Below are 25,311 nucleotides of genomic sequence, written 5' to 3' on the forward strand. Positions count from 1 at the left end.
TTAAAGAGGTATTTATGATTAGTGTCATGATCAATAGATTCCGACCGAAAAATGGTGCCCGATTTTTCGGATGAGGGCTCCATAATGAATTTAAATATATATAGATAATAGTTTTGGGGCATCGACTTTCTTGAAATCCTATAAAATACGTTTTAATTATTATTTTTGTATGTTTTAAGCATGATAAAATATGAAATTTTATATAAGCAATCATATTAAATCGATATCAAAGTCAATAAATAATGTACAACCCAAAACAGACGGCCGAACTGACATGACAATGACATTTGGCGCGCTAAACATGGCGGATTTTCGGCCTCATTAGACGGAGACGGAGACATTTACGTATATTCATGTTTCATTTTATGTACGCACTGAAATACTGTTATATTGTTTTCCTGTGACTTAAAGTGCTGAGTAAGAACGAGATAGATATATGTTTATGTATGTGCCTTCAAAATGGGTGCTATTTATATAAGCAATTGTACGTATAGAACATTATGTCGTGTCCCTACTATATAGGTCTATGTTCCTACTTCATTGATTTCTTTATTTTCTCGCTGACAGTTCTAATTTGATAGTTGTAGTGTTGTAACCAAATAAGTAACGGTATTACGTTTTGAACAAAGACAGATATAAAAAAAGCTATCAAATATAATATAATTAGTTAATATTGTTAAATCCAAAAAAAGCCTACCTAAAAAATATATTACCAACGAAATAGCTGCTGAGCATGGTCATTGCGTTCTTCGACTTCCGCCGTATCATGCCAGTACAATGCTTTACAACTAATATGGGCACAAATTAAAGGATACGCCGCTCGAAACAACACTCATCCCCCTTTTACGGTAAACGTGATGTTAGATTTATTAAAAAATGCATGTGCCGAAGTAACCGCCGAACACTGGGAAAAAATTGTAAAAAGAACCCAAAACATTATAGCGTCGAATTGGGAAATTCATGTGGCATTCGACTTGTAATAAATGTTGGGGAGAGCTCATCGAGTGACAGTAACGAATCAGGTCAGTTTTAGGCAGCGGCTTGGCTCTGCCCCTGGCATTGCTGACGTCCATGAGCGACGGTAACCACTCACCATCAGGTGGGCCGTATGCTCGTCTGCCTATACGGCAATTAAAATAATAAGATTTTGATTAAAGTAAATAAATAAAGAATCAATATAATATAATTACATCTTGTAATGAAATAGTTAATAAATTAGTAATAGTTAGTAAATTTGTACAAAATTATCCGGCAATAATTTAGTTTCTTACACTTTGTAAAAAATATCGGGTCTGATATCGTGTTACCTTTATCAATAGCTCCATCCCTATCAGTTTCTCCGAATCTGCTATGACCTTGTACGTGAGTAGGCGTCATATTTTTATTATATAATTTATACCTACATAATGTAAAAAGACGCTCGTTCAAGTTTTCACAGGAGCTGTCATCGAGAAAATAAAGAAATGGAAATATTATAGTACTATACCGGGCAAGCTATAACTTAATTATTATATGTATTACATATAAAACCTGTGAATAAAATTGAAATTGTGGAAAAAATAATGGAAACAGTTGGAAATTAATACATATGATGACAAATGTACTTACATATTCTTTTGTAGAGCTCATAGGAGCACCATGAGCCATCAAACAAGTATTGATAAATATTTTAAATCGAAATTGCCCTCTAAAAGTTTCAGTAGCATGAACCAGAATTCCGCAGGAAGTAAAAAAAGATTTAGTTTGAGTCTCGCAAACGGACCCCCCGTAAAGACACTAAAAAATGAATATACTAATTCCATAGTAAACATATGTCCAAAAGCGGAGACCTCTTCAAGATTCCCAAGCCCTGAAAGGGAAAATTGCAAAACTGAAACTTTAATTGATTCCATTAAATCTGAAATAAGCCCGACAACCCCACGGAAATCGCCAAAATCATTCGGTTCTCAAGGATCTGGATCAAAAGATAAATTTTACTCACCAAACAAAAAGCGAGCTGTTTTAAAAAAAAGAAGTCCAGTCAAAAAGAATTTAGCTCGAGATTCATTTGGATGCTTAGAAAACGATAACTCAATTGATCATGTTTTCAAAGCTGCAAGTGATGGAATGGATGATAAAAGTAAGTCAGCATGGCTATCACCACATACCAAAGTATATGTTTCAACTTGATTTTTTTAAATTAAAAAGTACCCTATTAGTAGTGTACAGAGGCAAAACAAAAAATAACAAAGTTTTTTAAAAAAAAAACATTCTTGTTGCTAATGTGATGACTGAAAAGAATAATATAATTATTGATAAAATGGAACTTTCAAATAATGATTCCGTGGGTAGCAGATCAAATGTCTCTTTTGTTTTTTGATAGCTATGCCAAAATATTCATTAAATACATTTTTAAAACAGTCCTTTGTGGTTGGCAGCTGCATTTGGTATTGAATTTTTGGGAACATCAGGTAATCTGTATGCTCATTAAATTTAAAAAGCAATAAAAAACATTGTACATACCATAGATCAACTTCAACTGCCACCCACTTAAAATCTTCAGAAAATATCGGATAATAAAATCAAATAATCATTTTATTAGTGTTTATTTATATTTACAAAGTTTTCTTTATGCTTACTAACAAATACCACCAATTTCAGCTATATTTCTATTGAACATCATCTATAATTTTTTGAATAATGAGAATTTGAAGAACCTACTAGATGAATGTTCTCAGACTCTTTTAAGTAGATGTCTTCATGTGAAAAAGCCTGGTGTCAGAGTTATATGTAGATTGTATTGGAGGCAGGCCACCATTTACCGCTGGGATGATCTTGAAAATATCAGCAATGATAGGTCTAATAAAATTCAAAAACAAATAGTACAAGAAATGATCAGTGATCTAGTGAAAAATGGTTTCCTTGAAAATGTTAATTCTGATGGTAAGTAATGAAATATTTTTAAGTTCAAGAAGAAAGCTCAATAATAATGCTTCCAAACCTAAAACTTTATTTAGGTAAATTATGAATTTTGAAATGAAATGAAAGATAATTTGGTTTTAAACTAAAAATTGGTTTTAAATTAAAACAATTTAAAACACATGGCATATTGAAATGTCTTCCTCAAGCCAACGTTGTGGTGCCTCTTTTGCATGGGAATATTTATTCGTATAAACCCAGTTTATTATTTAAAATACTTTTTGCTTGTTGAATACACCAAATTCTAAATAGTTAGGCACAGGGCTAACAGAATTCAGTAAAACACAAAATGTCTTTGTGATCCTAAAAAGTGTATGAATTATTAAGTCTAAGTCGAATTGTAATGAATACTTTAAATGTGAGATTTGCCTTTATTGGTTCTAACTACTTTGTGACTCATGAAAACCTAAAGGTCCTATCTATGTACTAATTATAAACTACTGGTGGTAGGACCTCTTGTGAGTCCGCGCGGGTAGGTACCACCACCCTGCCCATTTCTGCTGTGAAGCAGTGATGCGTTTCGGTTTGAAGGGTGGGGCAGCCGTTGTAACTATAATTGAGACCTTAGAACTTATATCTCAAGGTGGGTGGCGCATTTACGTCGTAGATGTCTATGGGCTCCGGTAACCACTTAACACCAGGGGTGCTGTGAGCTCGTCCACCCATCTAAGCAATAAAAAAAAACTTATTTTTAGGTGTTTTACTTCTGAATGTTGACAATTGAATTTTGACAATTTGATAGTATTAACTACGAAAATTTTACATAAGAACTGAACAGAAGGACACTGAGTGAATCCTTAATGTGAAAATTAAAAATAACAAACATATCTATAAACAGGCATATCAAAAATTACATGAAAGAACTGCTGAATTCTTAATTATCTTTTTTTTTTTATTCTTTCTAGATACATGCAAATTAAATTTTCATGAGATAACTTCTAAATTGAAAGCTGATGAATTGAAACAAATATGCAAGGAATTAAATATAAAGGTTCAGTCCAAACAAAGTGCAATAAAATTATTAGAGAATTACAGCAACCAAAGTTCCATCAGCAAGTTCTTTATACAAGCGAAAGAAAACCCTACCAACAACAAGACCAGACTCTTGGAAATGTAAAGTACTTTTTAAACTTTCGGTACTTACGTATTAACGCCACCGCGGCAAAAATTTAATGGTTAGCAATAGTAAAATTGCTCGTGTTTTGGAAATAAAATTGCAAAAATATTCGAAAAATATCGAAAACCGAATCAGAGCACCCCGCTTTCCACCCGGTCTTGTCTGCCATACCCCTAGAATGTATATAAAAAACCAGAGGCGCGGAGGGAGAGCAGTCCTCGCCCGCTGTGACGGAGCACGAGTGACCGAGCTTAGGCACGCAAGGGCGGAAGGGCTGCTCTTCCCGCAGCGCCGGAGATAAGGCGGATTCAAACTTAAGCTCAAAAATCAGCAAACAATAAGAAAACCAAAGATAGGCTACTATATAAAAACATAAAGATTGCTTTTTATCGGCTTTTTAATAGAATTTTTGCTGCGGTGGCGTTAATACGTAAGTACCAAACTTTCCATATTCAATGACTTCTAACTCACAGCTGACAAGGACAAGCAAACCCAGACCATGAGTACTAATCATAAACAGATTATTATTAGATTAGGGATACCACCAACAACACAATGGATCTTTAAATAACATTGTTATGTAATTTCATTAAAAACAATTACAAATTTTAATTACAGGACCTGCATAATTTGTTGAGGGCGTTAACCCTTTATTAACTGTTTTTAAAGGAACTTTTCACCGTAAGAATGCTTAAAACTCAATTTTATTATTACAACTAATAAGTTTACTCTTAATTAGCATTCGGTTCTTGGCTTTCTTGAGGTGATTCATAAGTCGCATCATTGCCAATAGAACTCCACTCATGTCGTCTATTCCAGGCCTGTACAGTTATTTCATACAGTCTATTTATTTATTGTTTAGATGGGGGTGGACAAGCTGACGGCCTACCTGGTGTTGAGTGGTTACTCTAGCCCATAGACATCAATAACATAAATGTTGCCACCCGCCTTGCAACAACAGTTGTAAGTCTCGGTTTCACGATACGGTACGATGGCATCCCCACCCTTCAAACCGAAACGCATTACTACTACTTCACTGCGGAAATAGGCAGGGTGGTGGTAGTTACTCAGGACCAATGCACCAGTCGTCTTGTGCTTTGGGTCAACTACGACTTCAAAACTATGTTATGACTATGTCTACGATGTTACAGAATAATCTCGATAGAGCTAGAACACACAAGAAATGTTCAAGGCTCGTCTTACTCATGACATGCCAAGATCTTTTAGTAGATTTAAGAGAGATGGTTATAGGTACATACATAGATAGGTAGTGTTTTTTAATTAAAATTAATTTATGGATAGGTATATATTTTATTTTAGATTTAAAAAAAAATTAGGGTCGTGCTACAAGTTAACTGAAAAAGCAAGAAGTACACTGTATGAGCTGTATCTATTGACATACTTAGGAATGGGCTACTCAATTATAAGAGAGAAGAGGCTGGAACTTACATTACTGTATGAGAAGATTAATCGTGAGACATTTCCAATTATCGAAAACAGGGATATTGATGATGCGAGTGTTGTTTTCAAAAATCGAAAAGAGTTTGAGAAGTAAGTACTAATATATTAGTTGCATTCATATATTTATCAGGCCGCACTAATTTGTCGTCATTTAGACTTAATTTTAAAGATTATATTTTAATTTATTTGCAGGTATCTAGACGCTCATTATATATACGAAAAGTATATAATCGAGACGGACGATAAAGTCAAATGTATTTTAGTAGAAACGGTGTATGAAATGTACAAGAAAATTGACAAGGAAGACATGATTAGGTAAACGTGATGTGAAATATTTCGTTAATTTTAAAGTAATTAGGCTTAGGTAGTGCGATGACCTCCGTACAGTGGCCGCCCAGAGGTGGATGAGGAGAGCCGAAGACCAGGCTCAGTGGTGTAGATTGGGAGAGGCCTATGTCCAATAGTACACGATGTGGCCTGATGATGATGGTTTAAAGACATTTAGTTTTTTGCTATGTTGTCGTTATAAATAGCGGAGGAACTGGGGGTACCTGTCAGCGACGCACTCCAACAAGCTACAAAACGGGATCGATGGAGTCAGCTGGTTGATCGAATCGGACCGAGTCACGATCCTCAGCAGTGAGGGACCGATCGAAGAGAGAGAGAGAGTCGTTATAGCCACGTCGATAACACTATTTTGCGAATATCATACAGGAAAGCTTCTAGTGTGACATGTTTGGATAGCTCAGTCCTATCAACACTTCGACCTTCCGTCTTAAGATTGGGGGCGGCTATATGTAGTGTCGTGCGTGACCAGTAATCACATAATAGTGTAAATTAACTAGTAATAGTATAGAAGTATAGTAGTAATCTATACTAATATATAAATCTATAGTGGTTTTTACGGATGTTCCGTTATAACTACTGAACCATGCATCTGATTGATTTTAAACTTGGTATCCATGTAGAAAATACAAGTAGTTAATGGATAGGCTAATATTTATAGGAGTGTTGGACTCCCTACGCCAGTTGCGGGGTCGTTAATGATGAGAATCTTTGTGGGGGCGAGAAATAATGTTAATTTTAAATGCCCACCGAAGCGGACGGGTACAGCTAAGTAGTAAATAATAATAGTAAAAAAGTGTTGTTGACAGAAATTTGCTAATTTCAATTGTTTTTTTTTAAATTCCAGATACACTTCACTACCAGAGTGGTTGCGTCGATATACGCCGCCATATATATTTGTGAAAATATTAGGCGAAGGGATCCAGTCGCTGAAGCGTAATAAAAGTGACGTGTCTTCGAACTTCGCCGTTGAAATACTCAGTGTGCTGATAGCGCAGGACTCGTTCAGGCAACACAAGAAAGCTGGCTGGTATACCGAAAAAGCTTTAATACTACAGAAATATCTTGGACGGCACGATGAAGTAGGTACCTAAGTCTACGTTTAATATGGATTATGGAAATCTGGCGGGTAGCCATCGTAGAACACAAGATATTTGACAGATGCCGTATGCCTGCTTTATTTTATATATTTTAACTAGCTGACCCGGCAGACTTCGTAGTGCTTCAATCGATAAACAAAATACCTAAACCTTTGTATAAAATAAACTTAAAACAACAGGAATCCGTCTGACGGGCGACACATCAAAGAAAAAACAAAATTGTTATTTTTATTTAGTTCCGAGAATTTTCATATTTATCTACATTTTAAACCTTCTCTGGGCTTCCACAAATAATTCAAGACCAAAACTAGCCAAATCGGTCCAACCGCTCTCGAGTTTTAGCGAGACTAACGAACAGCAATTCATTTTTATATATGAGTCGTCTATTATCAAAGGCGGCAATCTGTACATTTGGACAAAAAAAAATTATTGATATGTCAATACAGATTTATTTGAATATAATCGTCTCCTTCAAAGAATACGGTTCAAAACCTGCATTAAATAAAGGTTAATAGTTAACCTGTTATTTATCTAAGATGTCGTTCCGAAGAGTTTTGTGACTGCCAATGGAATACAAAGTCAATAATTCGTTTTTCTGATTTACCAATCATTGTCCAATAGTCAGATTGCCGCCTTTGATAATAGTCGACTCATATATAGATTACATATCAAACTAAAAATCTCCTACCATTATTCCACTAACCTGTAAAAAAAAACAAAGAGACGACATTTAAGTCTATTTATATTCAATTCGTTCACAATTCTACATAGGAATTAAGTTTGTAACTTCATATTTCTTTTTTACTGTCACCACTGTTTTATTGACATTCTACATTAATTCCAACTGCGTCTCAAACAGTGCAAGCGTGGAAAAATTTAACTTCAAAGGAAGTTTGTTTTCTTTACATATATAAAACATATTAATAATAAAAATGCTTATAATGTATTAACATGTCTCTGGGTCACATAGAGAATTATCATTTTTGGCAAACGGTCTACTGAATTGTTTGAGATTATGCCGTTATGCTTCAGAGATGAATCCTTCTCCAGTGGAGACCGTTGCCTTCATGTATAATTCCTTTTGGACTCCTCAACCTCTCAAATGTTCTTCATGAATTAAAAGCGTGAAGAGAGGTTTTATGCATAAGATAGTGTGAATTTGAAATCTTGCAGATACAATTTAAGTGATAATTAGAGTTACAATTAACAATTAAATTAATAATTTGATTAGATTAATAACTAAAATTACAGGATGGTTATCCAGACCATATTTTAATTTTAAGCAATAAGCATGAGGTATTGTTGAGAGCCGGGTCTTAAGAATTGCGTTATAATCTCCCCAGGCGGCCCAGTTATTATTGGAAGGACTTCAGTCCAACAAACTTTCAGACGACGCCAAAGACGCGATGCGACCTCAAGCTGTCAAAATATCGAAGCAGAAAACAAATGTAGGAAACAAACTAAGAATAATTCTCAACGAAATCGCCAATGAAAATATCAAATTGGAAAAGGATTTGAGCGCTGAGCATTTACACAAAAATCCTATGGAGTAAGTGAAAACTGAGCTTTTTTTTCCTACTCATACGCTGGTAGCCTAAGAGGTTAATTCAGCTACGCCCGGATGGGTAGGTGAGCTCACGGGCTCAACCTGAGAGAGTTTGCTAACACTAGCCCTAGCAAGAGTAGTGCTTTGCTGAATCTACCACCGGGTCGGAATTGAGACACTGAGAAGATCTGGTGAGAAACTCAGTCTATGGGTTAAACCTTGGGAAGTCGGTTTCACTGTCCAGTCCTTTTCTGTCACGAAGCAATTGCGCATTTTTTTTATCGCCCTTGCAGTCAGACGGGCATTCGGCCCATCTGATGGTAAGTGTTTACCGTCGCTCATAGAAGTCATCAATGCCAGGGACAGAGCCAAGCCGCTGCCTACCGTAAATTCAAGTTTTATAGGCAGTGACGACATACTTCTTGTGCACGAATTGAACTGTGGTCACACTGAATAACATTTTATTCAGCTCATGGTAAATTTCAGTAACTGGTATAAAGGCAAATTGAAGTACGAGGTTTGCATAGATGGGATAAGGCAAGCCATTGAGGTTGAAGATTACTGTATCTGGCATTACATTAACAACGGAACGTACACCCACGGTGAGTCAAATGAAACATGAATAATAATTAAAGAGCTTTGAATAATGAATAGTTTTGTAGGTAGAAAGGTAAGATCTTCCACCGAGCGGGTGATATTGCTCGGTAGATTGACGATCCAAATTTTGTTGTTTAGAACTTGTAGATATGCAAGCTTATCTTGAAAATGTCGCAAGTGAGATTCAGGCATCTATCAAATATCTTGTGTTGTATGACGACTACCCGCCACTTTTATAAATTTAGTTTCTGACTCGTAAGGTCACCCACTAAATGTTCAGAAATTTTAAAGCAAATTCATGCTTGTGTATCGGTAGATATGTGAAAAAAAGGTAAGTGTAACCAAAGTTAAAAGAAGGGCCAAGCTTAGTTTTTAATATTACCAAATAAATAAATAAAATTATTTGAAGTCAATTTGGCCATAATTCATGTATACATAATATACACATTAATTATAAATAAAGCACCGAATAGCTTGCAAATATGTTTCACAGCGTCAGGAGTTCTGAGTGCTAACTTCCATAACTTTTAAGCTGCTTTCAGACTGCGCTATAATATAATAGCATATAGTATATAGCTCATAGCACAACAATATCACATACCATACATTGTTATGACACGTTCACACTGTACTGTACTATATATTATTTGCTAAGTATATGCTGCTATATGGCACTATAGTATAGCGTAGTCTGAAAGCAGCTTATATGAAGAAAAAAAAATTTTTTTTTCTCATGTTTTATTGAAGGTGATCACTGGGAAGGCAGAATAATCACGACAATATTCTTTCTGCTGTTCTGGGATATCATATACTCGAAACCTGCTCACGCACCAGGTATATTCCTCAGTCGCTATCAGAGGTATCCATTGGACTTGTACTGCGATAGTTTCTACACGAATAGAAAGAGTGAGATCGACGAGCGATTGAGTAGTCTAGCGGCGGGCAGCGCAGAGGATATGTTGGAGGCCATGAGACGCGTGTGGGACTCGAGGCCCGAGGGTTAGTGAACTTTAATTGCAGCTTAATGCACTGTAAAATGTAATGCACTGTAAAAAGTTATATACTGTAAAACGCAATGTACTGTAAAAACGGAGACCTTAGAACTCATATCTCAAAATGGGTGGCGGCATTTACGTTGTAGATGTCTATGGGCTCCGGTAACTACTTCACACCAGGTGGGCCCGTGAACTCGTCCAACTATCTAAGTAATAAAAAAAGCTCTTAGTTTTCTAAGGGTTCTCTAAGGGAATTTGGTAGTGTGCATAATTTTTTTTAATTTATTTAATGTATTATTAATGTATGTAATTTAATGTATTGTTAATTAAAAACAATTTTAATATTTGGCACTTCTTCTTTATATTCTCTATACGTGTGGGAAACTTCATACTCCTTTGTCTGCGCAATTTTCGTAAAAAGGAGGGTACCTACAAAGTTTTTGCTTCACGTTTTAATATATATAATAAGATATAATAAAATTTAATGTAGATTTATTTTGTTTGATATGTATTTCTTATCTATGTATCTTTGTATGTATGTGTCTATGTATTTGTTTTGGCAATGTAATTTATAACCTAGTGTTCATTTTACTCATGTCTACTCTAATTCTTTAAATTATCACCATGTATTAACTTCATCACAGCTACGTACTTCTTGAATCGTTCACTTCATCAGCGAGGCTTAACTGGAAGAGAATGCCTGCATGGCGCTAAGTTCGCCTTTGTACACTATTTTGTGCAATAAAGAATTTTCATTCATTCATTCATTCAAATCAAATCAAATCAAATCAAAATCAAAAAATTTTTATTCAACATAAATGAAAGTACATACTTGTTGAACGTCAAAAGAACTACCGCCAATTCACAAGAACTAGCCTCCGTCCTGAGAAGAATTGGCAAGAAACTCAGCGGGCAAGTTTTTTTTTTTTTTTTTTTTTTTAATAAATTATTATTTATTAATTTTTTAATATTACATTTTTTTTTTTAAATATGAGTTTTTTACAATGAGTATTATAACGTAACAATTACTACAATATTGAAATGCCCGGAGCGAGCAACTCATTCCCACTTTGTGCAATCTTCTAGATAATCATTGACTTTATAGTAAGCTTTATTGCACAGATGTTCTTTAACAGTTTTCTTAAACCTATGTATATGTAGGTTCTGAACATCTTGTGGGATTTTGTTGTACAGGCGCACAGACAAACACCCGAATGAATTTCGTATCTTATGTAACCTACTCATCGGCACAACAAGCTTGTGTTTGTTCCTAGTATTTCTATTATGTATGTCCGACTTTTTAGGAAACTCCTCAATATGTTTACGAACATACATCAAATTTTCAAAAATGTACTGGGATGGCATAGTGAGAACTTTAATTTCTTTAAATTTCTCCCTCAGGGATTCCCTTGAGTGCATGTTATAAATAGCGCGTATAGCTCTTTTCTGCAGAATAAATATCGTTTCTACATCGGCCGCATTGCCCCATAGCAAAATGCCATAGGACATGACACTGTGGAAGTAACTAAAGTAAACTAAACGAGCCGTGTCCGCGTTTGTTAACATTCTAATTTTTTTTACTGCGTATGCTGCAGAGCTGAGCTTACTCGCCAATTTATGAATATGAGGTCCCCATTGCAGTTTGGAGTCCACTGTTATACCAAGAAATACGGTTGACTCAACAAGCTCCAATGATTCCTCAGAAACAATTACATCACTATCCACTTGTCTCACATTTAAAGATGGTTTAATACATTTTAAAGTAAATTTAATACATTTAGTTTTCTTACTATTCAATAATAGGTTATTGATACGGAACCAATGAACCACACACGAAATCGCATCATTCACTTCGTCATAGACTTGTAATTGTCGTTTAATTTTAAATAATAAAGATGTATCATCTGCGAATAATACGACCTCGTGTCGGGACTCAATAAAACTAGGTAAATCGTTTATATATATTAGAAATAAAAAAGGACCCAAAATGGAACCCTGAGGTACACCCATTTTCAACAAGGTACCTGAAGATCTATTACCTTTCACATCTACTGTTTGTATCCGTCCTGATAAATAGGAAGTAATAAGTTCCAATGCACCATCCCTAATACCATAGTGATGTAGTTTCCTCACCAATGTTTCATGTTCAACACAGTCAAATGCTTTGGATAAGTCACAGAAAATTCCAAGACAATCATGTGATTCCTCCCAAGATTTAAAAATATTTTTGACTAGATAAGCACCTGCATCAGTTGTAGAGCGACCCCTGGTAAACCCGAATTGTTTATTATGAAGCAGGTTATTTGAATTAAAATGTTCTAAAAGTTGTGTCAAAATTATTTTTTCAAAGATTTTACTCAACGTAGGGAGTACTGAAATAGGTCTATAGTTAGAGGGGTCATCAGTACTACCAGATTTAAAAAGAGGAATCACTTTACTATGTTTCATTAAGTCAGGAAATACACCACACCTAATACAATCATTAAAAATACTAGCAAGATGAGGAGCAATAATGTCTATTACAGACTTCAAAACCTTTACTGATATTCCCCACAAGTCAGCTGTATTTTTTACATTAAGGCTATTAAAACTTTTTATTATATTGCTTGAATTAATTTCCTTAAATTTAAAAATTTCATTACATTTGTTGACATGTTTATGCAATAATATTTCAGCTGCTGTGGGGGATGAATTTAGAGAAGTGGTAGTTGAAACTGGAATGTCAGAGAAAAACTTTTCAAAAGCATTAGCCACATCTTTATGACTAGTTACCAATTTATCATCTATTTTTAATGAGAATTCTTGGTGGCTATTTCTGACTTTTCCATTTTCTCTACCAATGATGTTCCAAGTCATCTTTATCTTGTCAGGGGCATTTTTTATTAAATCACTTAAATGTAAAGATTTTGCCGCTAAACAAACTTTTCTAAATACTTTTGAATAGTTCCTGACATATTGATGAAATGTTTCATCATTATTATAGGCTTTTTCAGAGTACAGATCATATAACTTTTTTCTACTTTTGTACACTCCGGTGGTGGCCCACTCGCTGAACACTGTTTTGTTTTTTAATGTTACAGTTTTAGGAATAAATACATCAGCAAAGACCAAATTAATTCTCTCAAACATATTCTGGTATGACAAATTTGGGTTATGGTTATAAATAATTTCTGAATGTTCTTGCTTAATATTTTTTCTAAACTTCTCAATTCGTTTTTTATTAATAGGAACAATCACAAGAGTATTTTTATCTATAGAATTGATATTAGATTCAAAAGACACAAATTGTCCACTATGATCTGATGTTAACTGATTAATAATTTTTTTGTTAATCGGTGTTACATTTGTAAATATGTTATCTAAACATGTTGCCGATGTGGTCGTTGTCCTAGTAGGCTCTAAAAATAAATTTGGGAGGTTATATGACTTTAACAGTGTTCTGAATCTAATAGTGGTATTTGTGTTTTCTAAAAGATTAATATTAAAATCACCACATACAAAAATTTGTTTATTAGAAACAGAAAGCTTCAGCAATGCATTTTCCAAAATATTTTCAAAAGAATCATATAACGCATCAGGAGGTCTGTAGACGCAGACAACAATGAGGTGCTCAAGCTCAACACAGGAAATTTCAATAATTCTCTCAACAGAGAGGGCCACTACATCCTTTCGTTCCTTACATTTCAAACATTTACTAACGAGAATCAGTGAGCCACCGCGAATAGCGTTCTCTCTGCAGAAGGAACTTGACAACTGGTGATCATTAAAATTAAACAATAATTCATAATTTCTAAACCAGTGCTCAGTAACACAGAATATATTAATATTATGCATATTTAAAAACATTTCAATTTCTAGCTCTTTACCCATCATCCCTTGTAAATTTTGATGCACCAAATTGAATATGTTAATAATTGAAACGTTAACGTCTTTTGATGGGTATAATCTAGTTGTATTAATTGATTTGTAATTGCAAGAGTGTGACTCCTTTGTCTTACTAATTAATTTAAATTGGAAGCAGATTCCAAAGTCTTAAAACATGTCATATTTTTTTCCTGCTCAATAGAAGCAGGTATTTTTTTAGCTAAATTTATAGCTAGGAAATTGTGTATAAAATACTGTAGCGATGTTGCTACTTGTCTAAAATTTTTATTACTTAATTTAAATAAGTCATTTTTTGATGTCCTTAAATTTCTAAAATTTATTATATTATTTATGTCTATTAATTTAAATGCATATTTTTTGGATGTCAAGGTGCAGTTATTATTATCGAAAGCATTATAAATTGCATTATTAATATTAAATCTAATTTTGTTTTCTGTCGGTAAGTCTTGCAAGTAAGCAAAAGTGAACATAATAAGTTTTTTAATATTTAACATATTAACTTTTTCAACATAATGCAAAATTTGTTTTTGGTTAACGTTTTCTCTCCTCCCTAACATAATTATTATGACAGTGTTTAGACAATGTGTGGTATTTAAAATCTTATCAAATATTTGTGCTGGATTAGCACCTGGCATACAGTAATTAATCACATGTTGTCCAAAACAAAGGTCATGTAATGCCACACCCATCTGTTTCCCCAGCTCATCACTAAAAATTTTAATTTTAATTTTGTCTTCTCTAGAAACTTGTGAAGATGCAGTAGTAGGTATACAGATAGGTGCTGCCTTCACAATATCATTGGTTTGAGACTCTAGCACTGAAAGAGTAGACACATTATGTTTTTGAATTTCAACATGTGGTAGCTCCTGACAACCCAATGCAGAGCATTTACATTCAGCGTACTGCATTGTCAAAGAGTCAAAACGCTGTTGATTATAATTACAAGTATCAATTAAATTGTCCATTGCCAACACATGCTCACTAATGTCCCTCTGTGCTAGTTCATAGTTTAATGTAATGTTCTCTAAACTTGACTTTAAATTGTTTAATTGTGTAGATAAACATTCTATTTCTTCCAAGTGTTTGTGATGAATTTGTTGACTCTGTTCAGTCAATACAGCAACCTGGTGTGAAAGTGAAGTTCTCTGCTTGCAAATGAGCTTGATGTAATCCTGAGACTTGTAATTTCTCAATTTACGTTGAGTCTTATATATTAATTTATTAATTTTAACATATTTCCTTACTTTATTTTTACTTAAAACTAACTGGGAGCGCTCTGAGGTCTCTGCATCACTACCAGTCAGATCAATAGTAGTTATGTCAAAATTCAAGGCAGTATCTACAGCAACCAAAGAGGGTTCGCTCTTAACCAGTTCCGAATATAAGCTCTGAGGCTGCTGTTCCTTAAGTTTACATAGCTCTGACCGCAAGTCAGAAATACAATCATCAGCCTCAGCCAATTTATGTCTCAACTCAGCGGTGATTTTCAATGAATCACAAAATTCATCACTGCATTGAGAAAAGGTGTTAATCGTATCCTGCAACTTCTGGTTGGTCTCAAGAGCTTCACTGTGTTCAATGAAGAGCTGAGATAATTGTTTTTTAAGGTCAGTATTCTTAGAGATGACTGACAGCATCTCCTCTTCATTTTGTTCACTTTCTTGTAAAAGTATATCATATTTTTCGCGAGTATTTTTTAATTGTTCTAAAGCAATACGAAGCTGTTCATCAACCTGACGAGATTTGATGCTGCGAGTCATCATTTTAAAATAAATTACAAATTCATAAATAAATGCTATTGTTTATTTACAGGTGAACTATCTGGACTAACGAGGAGCATAGAGTGGGACAGGATAGAGATGGTGGCGGGTTGCCTGGGGCCGCGGCGGGTGGGGGCGCTGTGCGAGCGACTCGCCACGAACTACGGGCACGCGCACAGCGGCTTCCCCGACCTCACGCTGTGGAACGCACACACGAAAACAGTCAGTCGAGTATCTAAACATTGGAACCTCCTAGACATTCCGTCGCATTGCTTAGACGAGTGCACGAGCTCACAGCCCACCTGGTGTTAGACATAGACAACTACAACGTAAATGCCGCCACCCACCTTGCAACAAGAGTTCTTAGTTCTAAACCGAGACGCATTACTGCTTCACGGCAGAAATTGGCGGAGTGGTGGTACCTACCAGTGCGGACTCACAGACGTCCTACCATCAGTAATTACGCAAATTGTAATTTTGCTGGTTTGATTTTTATTACGCGATGTTATTCCTTCACTGTGGAAGTCAATCGTGAACATTTGTTGAGTACGTATTTCATTAGAAAAATTGGTACCCGCCTGGGATTCGAACACCGGTGCATCGCTCAACACGAATGCACCGGACGATTTATCCGTTAGGCCACGACCACTTCAATACAGTTAGGTCTCAGTATAGTTACAACGGCTGCCCCACCCTTCAAACCGAAACGCATTACTGCTTCACGGCAGAAATAGGCAGGGCGGTGGTACCTGCCTACGACTCACAAGAAGTCCTACCGCCAGTAAAAGGTTCTCGTGTTTGATTTTCAGATAACGTTCATGGAGGTGAAGTCTGACTCAGACCGTCCGTCCGTGAAGCAGCTGCAGTGGATGCACTATCTCCAGCAGCGCGGGCTCCGCACGGCCTTCTGCTACGTCGGCGGAGACTCCGGGCGCCGCGCCAGGCTCGACCGCCCCTGACGCTGCCTACTATACACGCCAATCACTGTGTCTGTCACACGCCCGTCATAATAATCACCTTATCGTCTCAACGAAACCGATCCTGATTTGATTTTTTGAAGTGAAACTTCTTTAGAATCGTTGTGATGTGATTTCAAACTCGATGAAACGAAAATGAGATAGAACACATTATACGTGAAGTTAAAATATCAATTCACAGAGGGCGCTGCCTCATATTATAAAAGATTTTTTTTTATTGCTTAAATGGATGGACCAGCTCACAGCCCACCTGGTGCTAAGTGGTTAAATGCGCCACCCACCTTGAGATATAAGTTCTAAGATCTCAGTATAGTTACAACGGCTGCCCCACCCTTCAAACCTAAACGCATTACTGCTTCACGGCAGAAATATACACGCCTATTTCTGTGTCACACGCCCGTCATAATTTTTCTACCTATTCTTGTAACCTCGAGAGGCTATTCTAGATTCACCGAGCTGGTAGGTGAGCTCACGGGGCTTAAAACGGGAGTGCTGCTAACACTGGCCCTAGCAAGAGCAGTGCTTCCCGGAATCTACCACGGGATCGGGAATGCGACCCACTGAGAAGATCCGGCGAGAAACTTAGTGGGCTGTGTCTGTGGGTTAATTTACTCGCCGAGCCTTTTCGCTCGAAAGAAAAGGACGGGTCCGACAAGGACGGTGACCCGTTGTTGTGATACCTAAAAGCACCGTTAATGGATTGAAAGGATTGGTAATGACGTATTTAGGGCGATTAGGAGAGAAGTAAATTTTTATAAAAGCTATACTATGAATTTTGATTATTCAAAGACTTAAGTAGAATGTAACTTTAAATTTTATTATTAATATTTTGTAAATTTGTATGAAGACCTCATGACTAATAAGAAAAAAGGTGCGTCTAGAATAATTTTCATCAACAGTAAGAGCGAATTATTTTTTAAATACGATCATTAATGAGCACCTCATTAATTTTGTATCAAATAGTAAAATCAGTTTTGTAATCTGTTTATGTAAATTATAAGAGTGTAAAGAAAAGAAGTAGTACTTCTTGTAAGATGAATTGCCGCGCTTGCGCTGTTTGAAATGAGATTCTAATGAATGTGGATATGTCAAATAAAACAGCGGTGACAGAGATGAAGAAATACGAAGCTATTAAATTAATTTCTATTTAGAATTGTGAACGAATTTACTATAAAAATAGACTTTAAATGTCGCTTCATTAGAGTTTATAGATCTTATATATCGACGCTTGAAAGGCAAACGTGACTAAGCGTCAATGCGTGAAATTTACAGTAGACTAATTTAAAGTTGAAATACCTGAAAAAAAATTCTATTTTAACGAATCTAGCTGTAGGATTGAAATGATTTTAATAGACCTAGAAATATATTTTTTTTGCGCATCGAATATGGTTATTGCCTATCATTTATGTACAAAGCAGTTATTGTCGCTTAGTCACGTTTGTCTTTCAAGCGTCGATATATTAAGTTGATGTATGTCCTAAACTATATAGTGGTTGGGATGACTTCGATGAGATTTTGAAGATTGTCCTGTTGGTAGTGATGACGTCAGAATACAATTAAATGTCGACGGTCAAGCTCTTCACTAGTGCTCTACAAGCTAACATTAATGTCAAATATACCTCGAGGACCGAAGCATTGCGTCAAATATACTTTTAATATTTTTACATCGAGTCATTTATAGCATTTTTCTTTTTCGGTCTTAAAATGATCACATATCATATGGTATAATAGGTATAATGCATTTAGGTAAGCCTCTGAGGACAAGATAAAGTTTTATTCTGTTGAAATGTTATTATGATATTTAAACGTTTTGGTTATTCTAATGTTCGTGGGTAAAGTAGAAGGCTGCTAATTTAAACTTACCTCTTGATATCACAACAGTATCTGCATACGTGCGAACTTTAGTATATGATGTATTACTATTCTGCAAAGAACGAACCTGTTCCAACAAGATGGATCGAAGTCGTATTGATTTCATTTCCGATCCTTCAGACCGAATGGTAAACAGTCGACGTCGCCCTAAGCACGTCATTTCGGATCCTCCCGATCCACTAATGGTGCTTTTAGGTACCTCAAGCATTGGTCATCGTTCTCGTCGAACCCGTCGCTTGCGACAAAGGGCTCGGCTAATAAACTAACAGACCACAGACACAGCCCACTGAGTTTCTCGCCGGATCTTCTCAGTGGGTCGCGATCCGGTGGTAAATTCTGCGAAGCGCTGCTCTTTCTAGGGCTAGTGTTAGCAACGTCGTCAGATTAGAGCCCCGTGAGCTCACTTACTCGTTCTATGAATCTTAGTATAACCACTCGCGGTTACTAGGATAGGTAAAAAAAAAGTAGCGGTTTTGTCCGTGAAAAATTAATGTTTCTTTTTTATAGCTTGTTTACTTATTTGTTTTTATTTTTAAGAATAATTGATAATAGAAGTTACATTGATTATTTATGAATGTGATATAAATATATTTTTAATAAAAACTTTGTATCGAAAAATCTGACGTTTTCATTATTTTGACAAGACGACTACACAATTGAGGTTTGACAGTGCTATCAAATTGAATTGTTCAAAAAGATTTAGTCGAAAGTTTACAAAAATAAATATATCTGTACAAGAAAACTAATATTGTGAACCTCACAGCAATCCACAAAACCGACAAATCGATGTTGCCACTGTTAATACCACTGGTGTTGATGCTCGCGGTCTCAGCGGCTTCTGTTCTATTCTTGTACTGCAAGAACCGCGGCGAGCGACGGAAAGGATACATGGACGTTAAGGAGAAGCCTAATGATGGACCTTGAAACAATATATCGACGTTTGAAAGGCAAACGTGACTAAGCGACAATAACTGCTTTGTACATAAATGATAGGCAATAACCATATTCGATGCGCAAAAAAAAAAAATTTCTATTAAAATCATTTCAATCCTACAGCTAGATTCGTTACAATAGATTTTTTTTTCAGGTATTTCAACTTTAAATTAGTCTACTGTAAAGTTCACGCATTGTCGCTTAGTCACGTTTGCTTTTCAAGCGTCGACATATTGTCGACACAAGTTTTTTATGTTGCTTATACCCGATAGGAACCAACGCAAGATGAGCACTTTTGTAGCTGGTAATAAAATAAAACATTAAAATTCAGTAACGTTATTTATTAAAATATTTTCTACTACAAATCATAACATAGTATGTACATTTTCAACAATACACCATTATTAGACTATAAGGCACCGTACGTAATATACTTTTAGAGAAAACCCTTTAAAAACTCTTCGTAATATAATAACAAATTACGTAACATTCACCAATAATTTTAACCATCGAACATCAACCGACCAACAGAAAAGTACATTGAGCATTATTTCACGAATAAAAACAACTAAAATTAAAATAATAATCTAATAGAATACGCAGTCTACGTTAAATTGGACAATCTAATGAACGATATTTACAATCTTTGAAGCATTGTATCTAACGGATATACCTTCACACGCCATTCGTATATAACCCTAAATACAATATACCATCACCTACTTTTCCAACGTGGTAACAAACAATACGAAACTATTAGCCAACCGTTTTGTAAACGCCCTCCTAAAAATATTAAACTTTCATATTTTGAACAAACATTCAAAATATAAACGAAAAAAAAAACATTCCCCTATTTTTTTAAATAAACTCTTCAACCGGCGACTTTTCAAACAGTTGGTCATAACACAATCACCAATAACAGTCAATAGTTATAACTAGTAATTTATATTGATTTGGCTCAAAGGATAACAGATAAAATCTGCAAATACACATTTAAAAAAATCTTAAATACAAATTTGTATATTTATAATAATAAGAATAAAAATCCAATATAATTATTGATATGATATCATTCTAAAAATATGTTCTCTCACACAGCCCAATTACTGCAATGTTCGCTAACTATAACTAAACTAGATTTTGTATAAATATTTCGAAAATGGCTGGTTTACACGTTTTTTATATGAATATAATATTACTTAACTTAGTTGACAAGCCCTAACACAGCACGCGGGTTACGTAAGGCCTCAAATTCATTTTGTACATCAGTGTCAAATTTGTATGGAGTTGGAACAGCGCCCCTAGCGGCAAACGTAGGGAGCTGTTCCAACTCCATACAAATTTGAGTTAACTTTTACGCGATCGAGAAGTTAAAAACTCTCACTAAGCACACAGTTTATTTGAATATATGTGTTACAAGGATACAACATGTCAAGTGACCAGTTGTAACGAGCACCCGATTTTAGCCCTTAAAGCGCGAACCGTCGATAAATCGACTTTCTATTAATGTGTATAAAATGCGGATCGTCGGAATACCGACTATTGCGCAGTTTGATTTTAGGTATTAAATATAGACCTGTACGGACGTGCCTTAGCGCACGCATGTATAACGTTTTTTATAAGTTCATTTGTTTTTATTTAATTTTGTAATTTTATATGAAATGTTAATTGTTAATGAATGTAATATGGATGCAAAATAGTAAATGAAATAAATAAATAACATTTAGCAATTAATTTTACTGTGAATTTAGCATGACTGCAAAATATGTGAAAATAAGCTCAGCACTAAAAGGGTTAAAAACAATAATAGAACCGAAATCACAATAGTACCGGTCTACGATATTCAGTCTTGGAAAATATTCTAATATTGCAATGGTGTTTCCTTGTTTTGCCGAACTGTTCTCGGAGCTCATAGATTAGATATTGCAACAACAGCTACCACCACGTCCTACCACTAGCAACTCGAATACAGTTCCGCATCATCATTTAACCCACTGAGTTTATCACCGGTTCTTCTCAGTGGGTCAGGATCTGGTGGACTAAGCGAAGCACTGCTCTTGCAAGGGCAGTTGTTAGAAAAACCCTTTCAGATAGTGCCAGTGAGCTTGCCTCCAATAAACTCAGAATATCTCCTCAAGGCTACTCGCGAATAGGGGAGTAAAATAAGCACCATCTTTATTACTATGTTATATAGTTTTTCATGTCTTCAAATTCGAATTCGAATAAAATATTTATTTCAATTTGTAAACCTACTCAAATTGTTTTTATAAACTTTAATTATAACTTTGGCGTTAGAAAAATCAGTTTCACAATTAACATTTATTAATTGTAAAAAAATACATATAATGATTCTTTCATTTAATTTTAAATATTTTTGTGGTTTACCATGAAACGGCTTTATTTTAGGTTAATAAAGATTTAACCTCAAAAATATCGTTTTAAATTACTTAAATAAATATTATATATTTTTTTAAAATGAAATTTAATTTTGATAGAACTGAGGCAAAGAAACGACATTTACATTTCGGTCTATGCTAAATGCTATTAGAGGGAGTCTTTACGTCCGACAAAGTTTGTCGATTGTCGTTTCACTTAAAAAGAAATATTTCATTGAATTTGGCAAGGAATTCTATAGTCACTACGGTTCGCTAGTTTCGCACGCGATGACGTCATATCGAGTTTCGCACGTGCTGACGTCACGTAAGATTTAGCACGCGATGACGTCATATCGAGTTTCGCACGCGCTGACGTCACGTCGGGTTTAGCACGCGATGACGTCACATCCAGTTTCGACTTAGTAACTGTCAGTACAGGGTCGGGTCAAGCGTTCTCATATCTCTGATGTATCAGGCGGGCTTTAGTTTAAACACATTTTGATATCGCATCAGAAATCTTATTGCTTAGATGTTGGGCTCTTGTTTGAAGGGCATCGGTTCGAGGAAGGCGGAGTCGTTGCCCGGCAGCTGCGGCAGTTGCGGCACTAGCGGCACCAGCGGCACTAGCGGCGGAGAGGGGGATGCGGCCGCCGGCTCCGGGGACGGCTCCTCCAGGACGGCTTCTGTTGTGGCCCCTGTAAATATTACAGGTGCAAATTAACTTATTTATTTCTCCACTCTCCAGAACGTTTCGAGTTCCTAGGTGATACGCATATTTTTTTCGAGATCATCGGATAGCCTGAGACTGAAAATGCCGGCGCATTCATCATCATTCTTTGATAATTCATTCACCGTCCAGGCAGTACGATTGTGGAATGCTCTGCCGGATGTAGTGAGAAGTGTTCAAACTTTAAACTGTTTTAAAAGAATGGTGAAGGAACACTACTTATCTGCTTAGTGCTCTTTGTTTGCATCATCGTTTATTATTTCCATACTGTTGATGTATTATGTTTATGTAAGTATATTAGTATGTATTGTATGTAAGTATGTATATTGGTATATAAATATTGGTATATATTTCATATTATATGTAAATGTATATTTTGTTTATTGTATGTATATATTTTCTATAACATACCTGCTATATATTTATATTTTCTAGAATTTCTATAAATTAAGTGGTTGTCTGGAAGAGATCGCTTTTAGCGATAAGACCGCCTATTGTACAAATGTATCTGCTTTTTTGATTGTTTTTTGAATGTAAATTGTGTTTTGGTGTGCAATAAAGTGTATTCTCTCTCTCTCTCTCTCTCTCTCTCACTGAGCTTATCCTCGATGCGGCGGCATGTATGAGTCCGCTTTGATTATAAACTGGAACTGAAATGAAGTCGTCGTGGCCTAAACGATAAGACGTCCAGTGCATTCGTATTGAGCGATGCACCGGTGTTCGAAACCCGCAGGCGGGTACCAATTTTTCTAATGAAATACGTACTTAACAAATGTTCACGATTGACTTCGACGGTGAAGGGATAATAAGGGGGAATAAAGGATAAGGGACATCGTGTAATAAAAATCAAACCTGCAAAATTATAATTTGCGTAATTACCGGTGGTAGAATGTCTTGTAAGTCCGCACGGGTAGGTATCTAGGTGCTCATTTTTGCCGTGAAGCAGTAATGCGTTTCGGTTTGAAGGGTGGGGCAGTCGTTGTAACTATACTGAGATCTTAAAACTTATATCTCAAGGTGGGTGGCGCATTTACGGTGTGGATGACTATGGGTTCCAGTAACCACTTAACACCAGGTGGGCTGTGAGCTCGTCCATCCAACTAAGCAAAAAAAAAAAAAACTTGAGATTTTTCATTCTAAATTTTATAAAATGCCGGAAGATTAAATTTTACGACTTTTACCGTTTAGATATTTTAAAAGGCTCACAGGCGACCCTCACGGCTCGAATGGTTCAGTTAAGATAAGGCTCACCGTTGAGCGCCGTGGTCTGAATGAAAATACTAAGATGCCTTTTGGTAGGCAGCGGCTTGGCTCTGCCCCTGGCATTGCTGAAGTCCATGGGCAACGGTAACCGCTCACCATCAGGTGGGCCGTGTGCTCGTCTGCCTACAAGGGCAATAAAAAAAAATAAAAAAAGACAAGTGTTAGTGGGCCGTGTGCTCGTCTGCCTACAAGGGCAATAAAAAAAAAGACAAGTGTTAGTGTGCCTACAAGGGCAATAAAAAAAAAGACAAGTGTTAGTGGGCCGTGTGCTCGTCTGCCTACAAGGACAATAAAAAAAAAGACAAGTGTTAGTGGGCCGTGTGCTCGTCTGCCTACAAGGGCAATAAAAAAAAATAAAAAAAGACAAGTGTTAGTGGGCCGTGTGCTCGTCTGCCTACAAGGGCAATAAAAAAAAAGACAAGTGTTAGTAGGCCGTGTGCTCGTCTGCCTACAAGGGCAATAAAAAAAAAGACAAGTGTTAGTAGGCCGTGTGCTCGTCTGCCTACAAGGGCAATAAAAAAAAAGACAAGTGTTAGTAGGCCGTGTGCTCGTCTGCCTACAAGGGCAATAAAAAAAAAAGACAAGTGTTAGTGGGCCGTGTGCTCGTCTGCCTACAAGGGCAATAAAAAAAAAAGACAAGTGTTAGTAGGCCGTGTGCTCGTCTGCCTACAAGGGCAATAAAAAAAAAGACAAGTGTTAGTAGGCCGTGTGCTCGTCTGCCTACAAGGGCAATAAAAAAAAAGACAAGTGTTAGTAGGCCGTGTGCTCGTCTGCCTACAAGGGCAATAAAAAAAAAGACAAGTGTTAGTGGGCCGTGTGCTCGTCTGTCTACAAGGGCAATAAAAAAAAAAGACAAGTGTTAGTGGGCCGTGTGCTCGTCTGCCTACAAGGGCAATAAAAAAAAAAGACAAGTGTTAGTAGGCCGTGTGCTCGTCTGCCTACAAGGGCAATAAAAAAAAAGACAAGTGTTAGTAGGCCGTGTGCTCGTCTGCCTACAAGGGCAATAAAAAAAAAGACAAGTGTTAGTGGGCCGTGTGCTCGTCTGTCTACAAGGGCAATAAAAAAAAAAGACAAGTGTTAGTGGGCCGTGTGCTCGTCTGCCTACAAGGGCAATAAAAAAAAAAGACAAGTGTTAGTAGGCCGTGTGCTCGTCTGCCTACAAGGGCAATAAAAAAAAAAGACAAGTGTTAGTGGGCCGTGTGCTCGTCTGTCTACAAGGGCAATAAAAAAAAAAGACAAGTGTTAGTGGGCCGTGTGCTCGTCTGCCTACAAGGGCAATAAAAAAAAAAGACAAGTGTTAGTGGGCCGTGTGCTCGTCTGTCTACAAGGGCAATAAAAAAAAAAGACAAGTGTTAGTGGGCCGTGTGCTCGTCTGCCTACAAGGGCAATAAAAAAAAAAG

General features: G+C 36.1%; 2 protein-coding genes across 7 annotated transcripts in view; one reads left to right on the top strand and one right to left on the bottom strand.

The window, feature by feature from the left end:
- Window positions 1-1,334: 1,334 nt before the first annotated feature.
- On the top strand, window positions 1,335-19,231 carry LOC101745448 (fanconi-associated nuclease 1). Its single transcript, XM_004933431.5, has 11 exons — window positions 1,335-2,119; window positions 2,641-2,922; window positions 3,864-4,071; window positions 5,396-5,626; window positions 5,729-5,851; window positions 6,729-6,963; window positions 8,325-8,530; window positions 9,014-9,129; window positions 9,872-10,123; window positions 15,817-15,986; window positions 16,574-19,231. Exons 1-11 carry the CDS (start codon window positions 1,639-1,641, stop codon window positions 16,721-16,723), a joined length of 2,454 nt encoding a protein of 817 aa, XP_004933488.2. The 5' UTR covers window positions 1,335-1,638; the 3' UTR covers window positions 16,724-19,231.
- A 641-nt stretch (window positions 19,232-19,872) lies between these two features.
- Hnf-4 (hepatocyte nuclear factor 4) overlaps window positions 19,873-25,311 on the bottom strand; it is an 82,334-nt gene continuing 76,895 nt past the window's right edge. For 3 of the 6 annotated variants that reach the window (XM_062673821.1, XM_062673822.1, XM_038017470.2), the window contains exon 9: window positions 19,873-22,604. In XM_062673821.1, coding sequence (XP_062529805.1) covers window positions 22,447-22,604 — 158 coding nt within the window. In that variant the 3' untranslated portion in view covers window positions 19,873-22,446. 6 annotated transcript variants of the gene reach the window in all.

Source organism: Bombyx mori, chromosome 19, assembly GCF_030269925.1.
Source record: "Bombyx mori chromosome 19, ASM3026992v2".
Taxonomy (NCBI): domain Eukaryota; kingdom Metazoa; phylum Arthropoda; class Insecta; order Lepidoptera; family Bombycidae; genus Bombyx; species Bombyx mori.